Source organism: Heloderma suspectum, chromosome 1 (genome assembly GCF_057233095.1).
Source record: "Heloderma suspectum isolate Gila_16-S chromosome 1, 16-S_ref, whole genome shotgun sequence".
NCBI classification, from domain to species: Eukaryota; Metazoa; Chordata; class Lepidosauria; order Squamata; family Helodermatidae; genus Heloderma; species Heloderma suspectum.
The window spans coordinates 54,386,322-54,400,557 of NC_139458.1; the positions used below are offsets into that span (position 1 = coordinate 54,386,322).

At 43.3% G+C, this 14,236-nt stretch overlaps 1 protein-coding gene across 9 annotated transcripts in view; it reads right to left on the reverse strand.

Annotated features, from left to right (window-relative positions):
- Positions 1 to 14,236, reverse strand: part of PRORP (protein only RNase P catalytic subunit) — a 94,118-nt gene that overhangs the window by 72,309 nt on the left and 7,573 nt on the right. For 3 of the 9 annotated variants that reach the window (XM_084843659.1, XM_084843588.1, XM_084843652.1), the window contains exons 2-4: positions 9,614 to 10,557; positions 7,435 to 7,482; positions 5,490 to 5,622 (exon numbers count right to left, since the gene is read on the reverse strand). In XM_084843659.1, the coding sequence (XP_084699785.1) occupies positions 5,490 to 5,622; positions 7,435 to 7,482; positions 9,614 to 10,536 (1,104 nt within the window). In that variant the 5' untranslated portion in view covers positions 10,537 to 10,557. Of the gene's footprint in view, positions 1 to 5,489; positions 5,623 to 7,434; positions 7,483 to 9,613; positions 10,946 to 14,236 lie in introns of all 9 variants that reach the window. The other 6 variants (XM_084843608.1, XM_084843644.1, XM_084843597.1 and 3 more) reach the window with 3 other exon arrangements.

Genomic DNA, 14,236 nt, shown 5'->3' on the forward strand with positions numbered 1-14,236 from the left:
AGCTGTTAAAAGCGACCCACAGTAGAACCCAGTTACACATTTAAATGCGTGAAAAATTTCTGTGGCATTCTCATTTGAACAGCGAAAACAAGACTATTAATGGAATTAATAATACACAGCATTTATTTAGCACACTTCAAGTCATTTCACATACATTATACAAGCCAGCGGTGCTAAAAATGCCCCAACATCCACCGTTGCTGAAAAAAACTGTGGTGGCATGGGGGAGTGGGGTGGAAAAGTGCTCTAGAAATGGGCTCTATGATTCCTGCCATAGAATCCTCATTCCTAGAGTTTGCCAGAGCATCCTATGAAGCTGTGTTCAAAGGCTCCTGCTGCTTCCTAGGTTCCTCTAGGGATGGGATTTCTATGGCAGGAACCACAGAGCCCCGTTCTGAGAACCTGGTGATAAAGCTGCTTCATGCCTAAAGATCCCAGGAAACAGATGGCATTTCCCACTTGAAGAAGCAATTGATAAAGCAGCCATTGAGAAGGAGTGGCTGGGGTGGGGAGCAAGCTGCAGCATGTGCACACACAGGGTTTGTGTGCATGTGAGAATGGTGGTTGGATGGATTAAAACCATAACAAATAAACAAGTTCTATGTGAATGTGCACTCTATGTGAATATGTGTGCATGTGCATACACACATGCGATCCCTGCCACTCCAGCAGACATGGGATATGGCCCTTAGGGTCAAAAAGGTTGTGCATTCCTGATGTGAGCAATCCCTGTAAAGGTCCTGCAAGGGAAGGAATATTATCAGATACTGCAGAAAGGGAACTTAAACTGAGAGAATAAGGACTTTTCCTAAGGCCGTCTAAGCAGTTGATGGAGGTGGCAAGACATAAAACTGGGGACTTCTCAGGTCACAAGTGGCCCTAACATAGGAAGCTGCCTTTTACCAAGCCAGACTATTTGGCCATCTAGCCCAGTAATGTCCACTTTGACTGGCAGTGGCTGTCCAGCGTCTCCAGCAGAAGTCTGCCGCATCATCTGCTACTCAGTCTTTATTAAACTGGAGATGCTGGTGACCGAACCTGGAATCCTCTGCATGCAAAGCATTCACCCTACCACTGAAGTACAGTCTTAGCCTACATACTACACCAGGGATGAGCAGAAGGTCAATCGGGATCTACTGGAAGATCTCTGGATGATTTGCAGTAGATTGGCAAGGATTTCTGATTCCCAGTTGTTTAACAGCAACTACAAAATGACTCTCCTCCTGCCCTAAATTATACTGAAATGAAGTGTGTGGGGGGTAGGTGGGGTGGAGGTGTAAAATCAGGAGTGGCCTCCATTTAGTCTGGGTACTCAAAACAAATTCCTGGGCTCAGAATTCTTGATTCCAAAGTATATGTCTTTTGCACCAGGTTCTGGTTGCTGGATCTCAAGGTTCTAGTAAAAAAGCAAAGTAGCTCCCACAAGCCTGAAGTCTGCCCAGTCCTACATTACACTAGTATAGGTAGTTTAACCAATAAATAAATGCACCAAAAACCCAATGTAGTTCACATATCAGAAATCCCAGCAATTTTACTAATTAGAAGGACTCTTACTTTAAAAAGCAGTGCCTTTTATTGTATTGTTTGTGTTGTGGAAGACTGAAGAATTCACAAATGGCATGGCCCTATAAATATTACTGCGTCGTGTGATTCTGATAAAGAAGCTCTGATTTATTTGTTTTATTTATTTCACTTCTATACCACCCAATAGCCGAAGCTCTCTGGGCGGTTCAAAAAATTAAAACCAAAGAGCACACAATAAAACAATACAAAATATATAAAACATTAAAACCACAGTAAACAATACAACCAGAATAAAATCAGAATAAAACCTAGGCAGGAATTTAAAATACAGATTTAAAATAGCAAAGCTAAAAGTCTAATGAGCTAAAATGCTAAAATGCCTGGGAAAATAAAAAGGTCTTCACCTGGCGCCGGAAAGAATACAATGTAGGTGGTAGGCGAACCTCACTAGGGAGCTCATTCCTCAGCTGGGGTGCCACAGCAGAAAAAGCCCTCCTCTCAGTAGCCAGCCGTCTCACTTCCTTTGGCAGGGGCTCACGGAGAAGGGCCTCTAAAGATGATCTTAAGGTCCAGGCAGGAACATATGGGAGGAGGCAATCCTTCAGATAACCTGGCCCCAAGCCGTTAAAGGCTTTGAATGTTAATACCAGCACTTTGAATTGGGCCCAGAAATGGACTGGCAGCCAGTGCAGCTGGAAAACTACTGGTGTAATATGAACTTGCTGGCCAGTCCCTGCTAACAATCTTGCTGTCCTATTTTGACCCTGCTGAAGTTTCCAGACCGTTTTCAAAGGCAGCCCCACATATAATGCATTGCAGTAATCCAGACGAGAAGTTATCAGAGCATGGATAACTGTAGCTAGGCTATCTCTGTCCAGAGAAGGGCGTAGTTGGTATACCAGCCTAAGCTGATAAAAAGTGCTCCATGCTGAGTTTCAGTTTATTGGCCCTCATCCAGTCCATTACCATGCACTGGCACTGATTCAGAACAGCCACTGCCTCACGTGGGTTTGATGAGAAAGAGAGGTAGAGCTGGGTGTCATCCGCATATTGATGGCACCTCAGCCCACACCTCCGGATAACCCCCCCCCAGCGGTTTCATGTAGATGTTAAACAACGTGGGGGATAAAACAGAGCCCAATGGAACCCCATGGCATAATTGCCATGGCACAGAGCAATAATCCCCCAGCACCATCTTCTGGAGTCGGCCACCCAAGTAGGAGCAGAACCACTGCAGTGCCGTGCCTCCAACTCCCAACCCAAACAACCTATCCAGAAGGATACCATGGTTGATGGTATCGAAAGCCGCTGAGAGGTCCAGGAGAATCAACAGGGTCGCACTCCCCCTGTTCCCCTCCCAGCAGAGGTCATCCCACAGGGCGACCATGGCAGTTTCCATTCCAACACCAGGCCTGAAGCCTGACTGAAATGGATCTAGATAATCCGTTTCATTCAAGTGTGCCTGGAGCTGTCCTGCAAACACCCGCTCAAGCACCTTGCCCAAGAAGGGGATGTTGGCCACTGGCCTATAATTGTTAACATCCTCCAGGTCCAGGTTAGGCTTTTTCAGGAGTGGTCTGATTACCGCCTCTTTTAAAGCAGCCGGCACCACTCCCTCTCTCAACGAGGAATTTACAACCTCCTGGACTCCGCCAAACAGCCCCTCCTTATTTTATTTAAGCCATAAAGGGCAAGGGTCTAATCCAATGGCTGCATTAAACTGCAATGCTTATTGGGGGAGCGGGGATAATACTAGAGACAGCTTCTGCAATTTCAGATCGGTTAGCCATTAACTAGGGATGGCGGAGAATTTCTCCCCGAATCTTCGGGAGGCTGAATTCCAACGCATTCGCCCCCCCGAAATTGATGGGGAAATTCTCCGCCGGCCCCCCGGCCCCCCCCCCGGGATGGGACTTACCGTGGCTGAATGTCCCTCTCGGTGGGGGGTCCCGGCGGCGGTTTGGCGGCATTTCGTCAGGGGCGGGGGCAGCGGCCGGTCTCCCGACCAGCTGCCGCCGCCGCCATTGCAAAAAAAAAAAAGTGCGGTAAAAAAAAAAAAAAAACACCCTTGATAGGCTACGTAACGATTTACGTAGCCTATCACGGCTAGATTTCCAAAGTCAGCCGTGATAGGCTACGTAAATCATCACGTAGCCTATCACGGGTGACTTTTGGGGGGGGGGAAGCGCGTACGCAAAAGGCGGTGGCCCATGGGCGCCGCCATTTGCGTTCCTTATTTTGGCACGTCTAGTCTACGTAAAGATTTATGTAGACTATGGCGAAAATAAGGGAACGCTATTTGCGTTGCCCTTATTTTCGCTGTAGTCTACGTAAATCTTTACGTAGACTAGACGTGCCAAAATAAGGAACGCAAATGGCGGTCCCCATGGGAGCCGCCATTTGCGTACGTGCTTTTTGCTTTTTTTCCCCCCAAAGTCACCCGTGATAGGCTACGTGACGATTTACGTAGCCTATCACGGCTGACTTTGGAAATCTAGCCGTGATAGGCTACGTAAATCGTTACGTAGCCTATCACGGGTGTGTGTGTGTGTGTGTGTGTGTGTTTTACTTTTTTTTCGCGGCCGGGTAGACGGGGCGCTTCTACCCGGCCTGAATTTCACCAGCGAGGGATGGGGCGCCTCCCCCCCGGCCTGAATTTCGGCCAGGCGGGGCGCCTCCCCCCCTCGCCTGAACTTCGGGGGGGAGCGCCTCCCCCCCACCATGAAGCAAGCTTCGAGAACAGGTAAGGGACTTTTGTCCATCCCTACCATTAATATCATAACCAAGATACAACATCAGCACCACCTAGTGGCTCTTTTTTTTCATTCCAAGATGGAAACAATATAAGGACTTTACTAACTTCTTTTTTTTTAATCTATTTTTATTTTATTTTTATAAATGAAATAAACAATACCAACAACATAATCACAATCTTCAGTTTCCAACATTACAGTATTCAGGGGTGGGGGGGGGGATAGCAAAAGAAACGGGGGAAATGATTATATTGGACTTTACTAACTTCTAAAGACGACCCTTTCCATATAGCAGGAGAATAGGTCTGAAGAAAGCAGTGTCTTGGGATGTTTTAATTTGAAACCTATGGTGTAGGCAAATTAATAGACAATTGCAGAGTCATCACTGACAGGACAGAACTGGGTACTCATGGGGGCCCTGTGAGTAGGGCCAGATTAACCATACAATGTATAGGATTCCATTCTATCATCCATATACATTTTCAATAGTTTTATTTACACTTTCAGGGTTTATGACACTTTCAAGTAAAGATTAATCCAAAGAAACAGGTATCAAACATGTATGTATCTGGAACACCTGCTTAAAAACCAACTAAACAGATACCTGTCAATGCATCACATACCAACATGATGTAGCATATACATAATTTTTTCTTTCTTCTAAATTAAGTGTACTAAATAAACATGGAAGATTCTTTTTATGCTGTTAGTGGTTAGGACCTAAGGTTTGCTATGTCCACAGGTGAGAAGGATGGGGCCAATACCTGTATCAGAGGTAAGGAACTTACAGGGATGGGGGGGGGCATTACAGCTCTGGGCTGCCCCCCCCGCCAAATTTGCCACTAAAGTTCAGTTGCACAAGCAGTGCCAACCCCCCCCCCAATTTTGCTTGAAAACAAGGTGCACACTCCCTGTGCACCTTGTTTTAAAAGAGAAACCGGGGGTGGGGGGTTTACCGGCACCTAATTTTGGCATAAAATTTGGTAGTGCGGTGGATACCATAAAAAAAAAGGCTGGGGGGGGGGCTGCATGCAGCCCACATGTTCCCACCTCTGATCTAGATCAATCAGATGTAAGTCCAACAGCTACACAAGCAACCTCTAAAAACTTGTTGAACCAACAATGCAATGCCAACATAACAAGTACTACCAGCAAATATCTCACTGTAAATAAATAGATCAGAATGAAGATATTAATCTTCTTGCAACTCACCTGTGGAGTTGTTTTCCTGAATGTATCAGTCCCTTGTATCACATCCTTAATTATTTTTTCCTTAAGAACACTGTATTCCTCTGGGGTCAGGTTAATACTCTCCAAGGCCTGATTACAAGATGGGCACAGTCCACTGCAATACCAATAAAAACCACACAACATCAGATTTAGCAGCAGCGAATACAGTATCAGCATGTTAAATGCGATTTTCCATAATATGACTGAAGCACCCTTGTATTTAAGAATTAGCCCAGTGCCAATAGGTGACCAGGAATTCCATGCCAGTCGTCTTGATAGAAGGCTGCTTTTTGTGTTTCTTTGTCTAGTTTATGGAACAATAGAGTTTCTTAAAAACTCTTTGACCTTTGGATGGTGGGGAACAGAACCACCAGAATGGTGGGAGAAAAGGATGGCTGGGGTGCAACGTACTATCCCAAATTATAGGGCAATGGGAATATGGTTCATCATGTCCATGGTGTCTCTGAAGTGCATTTACTGAGGAAGCATATTGACTGTGTGAGCAGAAGCTGCCTCCACCTGATTTTCTCCAATTGCCCCCACTCCCACTGCAGTTCCCAAGGCTGATCCATATCCCAGGCTTTTCCTGAAGGCTCCTCAACCTGCAAGAGAGGCTTTTGGGGAAGAAGCTCCCCAGATCTCCTTTTTGATCAAAATTTACAGAAGCGTTCTCAATCCAAATAATAACATTCAAAAGAGTTTCTGGAAATATTTAGGCCACTCTGACATTTTTATGTATTTCCCAGCTTTCTTGCCTTGAGTTAATGTAGCTGTCTGTAGTCCTAGATCAATCTTAGAACTGTCTGAGACTATGTATGATATTTACCATAGTTTGTAGAACACAGCATTTGAAAAAGGTTTTCCCAATTATTTTAACCAAGATAATATCCTCTTATTCTCTAATACTACCATATTACCATACTACCATATTTTTAACCTCTGCTGATTATTTATACATGCTGCTATTTACATGTACCTTGAATTCAGCAGCAGTCTTCAGAACCTTCAAGAATTAATCATTTCTTAGAGTAGTTTTAACTGTTTAAAACCATTTTTTCTGGTGCCTAGAGAGTAGGGAAATTCCTGTTTGATTCTGCCATAGGGTTTAACAGCACACCAAATTAAATGGGGATTATGTCTGAGTAGACACGTATATGCAGAATTCAGCCACCCAAGCACTCGTGAGGGCGAGGCAATTTGATCCCACAATGCCTATATTGTGCCAGCTGCACTGGTTACCAGTGTGTTTCCGAGCCCAATTTAAAGTGCTGTTTTTGACCTTGAAAGCCTTGAACGGTTTGTGACCGTTACTTGAAGGACTGCCTTCACACGTATCAGCCTGCCCACACTTTAAGATCAGAAAGAGAGGCCATTCGCATTTGCCCACCTGTGAGAGCAGTCAGGTGGGTGATCACACATGAGGGGGCCTTCTCTGTAGTGGCCCCACACCTTTGGAACAAGTTACCATTGGAGGTCTGCCATGCTCCATCATTGCAGGCTTTTAAGAAGGCCTTGAAAACGTATTATTTTACTGTAGCCTTCTCTTGATATGACTGCTGCTGTTGTTCGTTTTATTGTTTGCTTTTATTATTGCTTTTATTGCTATTTTATTGTGTTTATGTTTTATCACTTTTAATATTGTAACTGTTTTTATGTATTTTATTGCCAAGAGCCGACTTGGGAGGGCTTCTGACCTGAAAGGCAGGTGAGATTTTTTAATAAATAAATAAATATAAGATTGTGCTACACGTCTTGTTGAAGTGGTTCCTGCATCACCCATAAAAGTTTACTGTCTGTGCATAATTAGTCAGAAAGTGTTAAACATAAGGTAAGTCTTAAATCAAGGCTAGAAAGCTTTCCTTCTGGCCCTCCAATCAAAGAAATAAGCAAAATATTGTAGAAAATTTTAAAATATGAAATATATTACCTATTTTTCATGGTAGTTAAGTTTCCTTTCCAATTCTCTCCTGGAATACTACAAAAGATTGCATAAAAATTAGAATCCAATATCGTAATTTAATCATAGCCAAAAGAAGTACTTCCTGTCACTAGATCCAAGCTACAATCCTATGCTTCCAAGTTAATATTCCTATGGCCATATCACACATAACTAAGGGTAATAAATGAATTGCAGAACTCTCATAAATACTTGGAAAATTTCAGTTTCAGTAAACAGCATTTAACATGCACTTTTAAAAATTGCAACATGTACTGAAGTAATTTATTATATGCAAGTGTGTAGATAGACTGTACCAAAGAGATTTAAAATGACCCCAAGTGGCTATGTGCAAGCAAAATTGCAAATATAACCAATACAAGAGGGAGCACACTGCAAACTACCTACATATATGTATCTTAGTTATTGCCATTTGAGAAGTAGGAAAAAATAGAAGTTGAAAACAAAAATCCACAGATTTTGTAGTAAACAAAAGAAAGTATTCTTTAGGCCCGTCTTCCCCAAAGCGGTGCCCTCTGGATGCTTTGGACTTCAACTCCCATCAGTCCCAGCCAGCATGGCCAATGGCTGGGAATCCTGGTAGTTGTAGTCCAAAATGTCTGGAGGGCACCAGACTGGGGAAGGCTGATTTAAGGAAACAAATACAGTCACAATATTAAGGACTAGCAGCATATTTGGATATCAAGTTAAACTTTACAACAACACTGAAAACATTGAACTCTACGGTATACACAAGAATTACCTAATGTTGTAGAATGTCATAAAAATCCTTACCCTATGCATTTTGATTGAGTAAACCTCTTCTAAAAAAGCATTTTATTCATTTGAAAAGAGAAAATATTTTATAGTTGTTGTTTCCTAGCATTCCCCAAAATTTCCACTGGAAAAACTAGGAAGAGTCCTTTGAAAAAACAACAACCAGGGTTTTTCTCCAATATTTTCTGGGCCTTCACTTCTCTATGACCTGGTTCACACATCATGGTAGCAATTCAAGGGTTATTTTACCTAGGAATTGCCAGGGATGAACGGAACGTGTAAGCCATTTCCACTTGTAATTAAGAACCTAGGAATACCCCAGCTTGTTTTGTGACGTGCAAACTTGACAGCCAATGTGGTGTAGTGGTGAAAGTGTTGGACAGGGAGATCCGAGTTCTAGTCCCCACTTGGCCATGGAAGCCCACTGGGTGACTTTGGGCCAGTCACAGACTCTCAGCCCAACCTACCTCACAGGGTTGTTGTTGTGAGGATAAAATGGAGGAGGAGGATAACGTAAGCTGCCTTGGGATCCTTGCAAGAGGAAAAAGGTGGGATATAAATGCAATAAATAAATAAACTCATGGTTTATGGACCATGGTTTATTGTGAGGTTAACTCTGGGGTGTTTTATCTATAATCAGTCCAAAGCTTCTGGGTTTGCACATTATGAAACAACCCAGGAATGGAGACTACCTCAGTTGTTAATTAAAAATGGAAATGGCTTGTGCGCTCCACTCATCCCCACAATTCCTGGGTTAAACAATCCACAAATTGCCACTGTGAAGCATTCTGATTATCTCCTTGCTTTGTTAATTAAAGTAAGGGGAAAGGGATTAGCTTCCCAGATCACTATCTGTCCATACACACAAACACACAGAGAATCAGAAATGAGCAAATCAGTTGATATTGACAGAAAGCTCACCTCCACAGGGAGTCTTGCCTTACAAAAAAATATAAAGAGCCACATCCCACAGTGCCATATAACTTGTATGAGGCACACAGCCGTAAAACAAGATTTCCCTACTATATGAGAGGTCACATATATTTCCAACCAACAATGGTTAACATGTTGCTTATCGTGATCAGTAGGCAGTATCCAATACTGCCCTTGTACTAGTGGGAACAACTGCTAGCGCAATGGGAAGTTAGTGCTTGGTAGTGCAACCAAAAACAAGCCCAAACTACTGCCTCTGGAATGGGACAAGCCAGCAGAGCTCATGGAAGGTTGTTCCCACTAGTGCAAGGGCAGTTTCTGGAGTTGCGCTATGAATCGCTAGCTTCCTGTTGTACTAGCAGACTAACAGCATTGGATACTGCCCAGATCTGAAGCCTGTATGATTTCTAAATAGTCTTCAGACAAGAGTCTGGCTGGATTACCCAGCAAACCTATTTACCTTTCAAACCACTGCTTTATGCTTTGCATCAGAGCTTCTCCAGGATATATTTGATTATCTCTTAAGTAGGAGAGGATGCGCATGAGCTCAGTTTTGAAATGGTCATCTTTCACACCCTTGCCAGTGTCGAAGAATGCCTGTATGGTATCCAGACTTGGCATCACATCCTTAGCTAGCATCTCATGAAAAAGTTGGCATGCAAGGTTTATTTCGTGGTTGACAAGGGCCCCCCTGATGCAGTCTCCATAGTTTCCTTTTGAAGGGGTGATTACTTTTTCAATCTCCTCTAGTAGTATCAAGGCCTCTCTCCAGCGTGGTGAACCACTCAGACCTCTGATGAGAAGACTGTAAGCTGATGTTTCTAAAGTCTTAAATCTGGCTTTCATAATGTCATAGACATCATAAATCTCTTCCATCTGCTTCTGAGACACACAAAGAAACAAGTATTTCACTAAAAGACCATACTGAATATTTCCATCCCGATTAGCCACTGCAGCTAGAAAGGACTTGGCCACATCTATGGGACTGTTGTGAGCGATCATTTGCTCAAACATAAGGGCTTCAAACTTTTTACGTCCCTCAAATCCTTCCATCAGTTTTTCCCACTCCTCAGCACTCAAAGGTTTTTCTGGAGGACAAAGTGTCTTCTTCCTAGAAATAACAGTGCAGTCTGCGGCTTCATGGGGCATTGATCTCCTCTTGGACGCTCCAGCAGCAAAAAGATTGAAAGGACGGGGAAAAGAGTAGCCTTTCTCAGCTCTGCTCTCTCTTACACCTTCATCTCTTCCTTTAGAACTCCATTTGGCACTTGCTGGATGAAGCGTTTTAGAATCCACTGGTTTGGCCCATTGATACGAAGAGGTGGTTATGAAGCACCCAAAGACTGTAGGCAATTGTTGAAGCCTTGGCATGGGATTGAGCATTTGATATTTCTTCAGTAATGTCTGTAAAACCCAGTTGTTTGTTGGGAGAAAGAAGACCATGATGCGGAAAAATTAAACTGCAGGAGAAATTCCTGAAGAAACAACCCAATAATAAATGTAAAGGGAATAGAGATCTATCAAAAGCCTTGTCAAAACTGAGAAACAAGGGACAAGATATGATAGACGTCACTGGTTAATTTAAGTGTTTCATTAAATTAAGCCAATCTTTATAGTCTACAGGAGAAGAAACAATGTAAGATCATTTCAAAATGAGTGCATCTGTTTCCTGAAATGGGGAAAAAAAGGGGGGGGTGACATTAACCCATCATTGACGTTCTTTCATTTGCCATATCTGCACACTGGTGTAATGAGCACAATGATGTGAGATTCTCATTCAAATCAGATCAGGCTACATAAAAACAAATCACGAGAAAAAAATTATTAATACTTCCCTAAAGTGACACGAAGTATTATATGTATGATATGTGACTGCAACCTCTTACCAAAATTCCTCCCACCTATTACAACTTCCCTGTCTCATTCTCTACAACAGCCTTCTCCAACCTGGAGCTCTCCAGATGTTTTGGACTACAACCCCCAACATTCCTGACCATTGGCTATCTGGAGGGTACCAGACTTGGGAAGGTTGATCTATGATAATCCTGTTCTTCAACTGTCAGCAGCTTATGATCACCCTCTATTGCAGGGGTGAGCAACTTGTGGCCCTCCAGATGTTTGGGCCTACAACTCCCATCAGCCTTAGCCAGCATAGCCAGTGGGGACGGAGGATGGAAGTTGGAGGCCAAAACTTCTGGAGGGCCACAAGTCGCCCACCCATGTTCTCTAGAAATATATGTAACTAGCCCTGGAATATTAGGAGACTTGCAGGATTGCCAGGGGGCAACAGCCTGTCTTTGCTTACAGCGGCTCCTCACCTTAAAGAGGTAGTGAATATACCAGTAGGTTTACCTTACGAAGACACATCAAGGAATCAAGCCCTGCAACAAGTGCCAGTTCTGTCCCTTCATCTATTCTGGCAATACTGTCTCTGAACCTAATAATACTTATTACACTACTAAAGGTTCATTCACTTGCACATTCCCCAATGCCATATATGCCAACATCAGCCAACCAAGTCCTTTAATGGTCCACATCAGCCAACTGGGGAAGTCTCTTACTATTATACAAAAGGACACACATCACACATAAAAATGGGAACATATGGCGATGACAAGAAAAGGATTTCAGTCTCTCTTCCAGCACAATCCTATATATGTATACTTGGCCCCTATTAAGTCCCTATTACTCCTAGGGTATAGGATTGCCGCCTGAGGCACGCTATCTCCAGGATCCCAGTATTTAAGTAGAAGTAGAAAGGACTATTGCAGCATAAAGCTGCACAACTAAATTTGGAATACATTAATATATTTAGGGCGCAATCCTATCCAGATAAGCCGCCGCCTCCGAACTCGGAAGCAACCACCTATCCAAAGCAGGGCAGGAGAAGCACGGAGGAGATCGTTCCCCCCGTGCTTCTCCTGCCCTGCATTTTCGGCTAGACAGCCGATTGCAGCTTTCTAGCTGCATGGGGACAGAGTGGGGAATTTTATTTATCATATGGCACATTTACATCACATTACAATAAAAACATAGAGCATAATAAATATGAAATGTAAAATATAAAATATAGACAGGAATATTACAAACGTATGTCTTGGTTACAGATATAGTTTTTTACTTCTGTTGTCACAGCCAAGAAATCAGCAAAGTCTCCATTGTAGGCTCGGTTTTGACACTCTGTCACTATATGTTGGATAGTTTGTTTTTCAGCCCCACAATCACAATCTGATTATGTTGTTTTGCCCCATTTATAAAGGGCATCTGCACATCTACCATGACCCATGTGAATTCGGTTCAAGGTTGTCCATATCGCACGGGGCTGGTCAAATCCAGGTGATTTTTCCAAGATGCAGGGCAAGCTTCAGCATTGTGGAGGGCAATTTCCTAGCCAATGTTGTATCCACGTGTTGTGGATATTGAAATCATATTCTAGAAGAGCTTTAGAAGGAGGCTACGGTACAATACACTGGATGTGTCGCACAAGTATTTCTGCCCTCCCCGCCCCGGAAAGCCCTCAAACACGCCCCCTTTCGGCCACTCCATGCTCCTCTTACAAGCGTGCTGGATGGGGCTGTTCCGCACTGCCTCCAAGGCAGCGCGGAAGTGGGGAAAAGGTCAGTCCTCTGGGAACAGACCTTGGAGATTGGGCTCCGAGGTTGGTTCCCGGATAACACGATATCCTATGGTCGTCTAGCCGCCGTCTAGCAGCCATAGGATTGCTCCCTTAACTGTGGTTCCTGGGAATCCAGAGATAAAGACAAGCTGCACCACAAAATGTATGTTGTCTCCAATTCAGTTGTACATCATATTCATATATGTTGAGTGCTCCAGGAACAAGGGCAAGTTTTGTATCTCAGGTCAATTTAGTTCTTGCCTTATTATATGGATCTATCTTCTAGGAATCCTCCCTACTGCTCTTCAGGCAACATGTTCAGTAGGCTAGGCAGTAGCTGACCACAGAAGCTTAGATAGCAATGAGTTTGTTTCCTATAGCACAGTTATGTCTTATTACAGCTACAAGTGGACTATGATTGAACTGTAATCAGTACATGTGACTGTACAATTGGACTAAGAGCCAGGGCAAATTGGATGTGGCTAGTGGGGAGATGTCAAGATTAAATATAGACATTTTGGGTGTCAGTGAACTGAAATGGACTGGAATGGGCCACTTCACATCAGATGACCACCCGATCTATTACTGTGGACAGAGGACCACAGAAGAAATGGAGTAGCCTTCGTAATTAATAATAAAGTGGCTAAAGCAGTGCTTGGATACAATCCAAAAAACAATAGAATTATCTCAATTTGAATTCAGAGTAAGCCATATAACATCACAGTGATCCAAATATACGCCCCAACCACAGATGCTGAAGAAGCAGAAGTAGATCAGTTCTATGAGGATCTGCAGCACCTACTGGATAGTATGCCAAACAAAGATGTTATTTTCATTACAGGAGACTGGAATGCTAAGGTGGGTAGTCAAACGACACCTGGAATTACAGGCAAGCATGGTCTGGGGGAACAAAATGAAGCAGGACATAGGCTGATAGAATTTTGCCAAGACAACTCACTGTGCATAACAAACACTCTCTTCCAACAACCTAAGAGACAACTTTATACATGGACTTCACCAGATGATCGACACCGAAATCAGATTGACTACATCCTTTGTAGCCAAAGGTGGTGGACATCTATGCAGTTGGTAAAAACAAGACCTGGAGCTGACTGTAGTTCAGATCATGAACTTCTTATTGCACAATTTAGAATCAGACTAAAGAGAACAGGGAAGACCCACAGAGCAGTTAGATATGAGCTCACTAATATTCCTCATGAATATGCAGTGGAGGTGAAGAATAGATTTAAGGGACTAGATTTAGTAGAGAGGGTCCCGGAAGAACTATGGACAGAAGTTTGCAACATTGTTCAGGAGGCGGCAACAAAAAACATCCCAAAGAAAAAGAAAACCAAGAAGCCAAGATAGCTGTCTGCTGAGACACTGGAAGCAGCCCAAGAAAGAAGGAAAGCAAAAGGCAACAGTGATAGGGGGAGATGTGCCCAATTAAATGCAAAATTCCAGAGG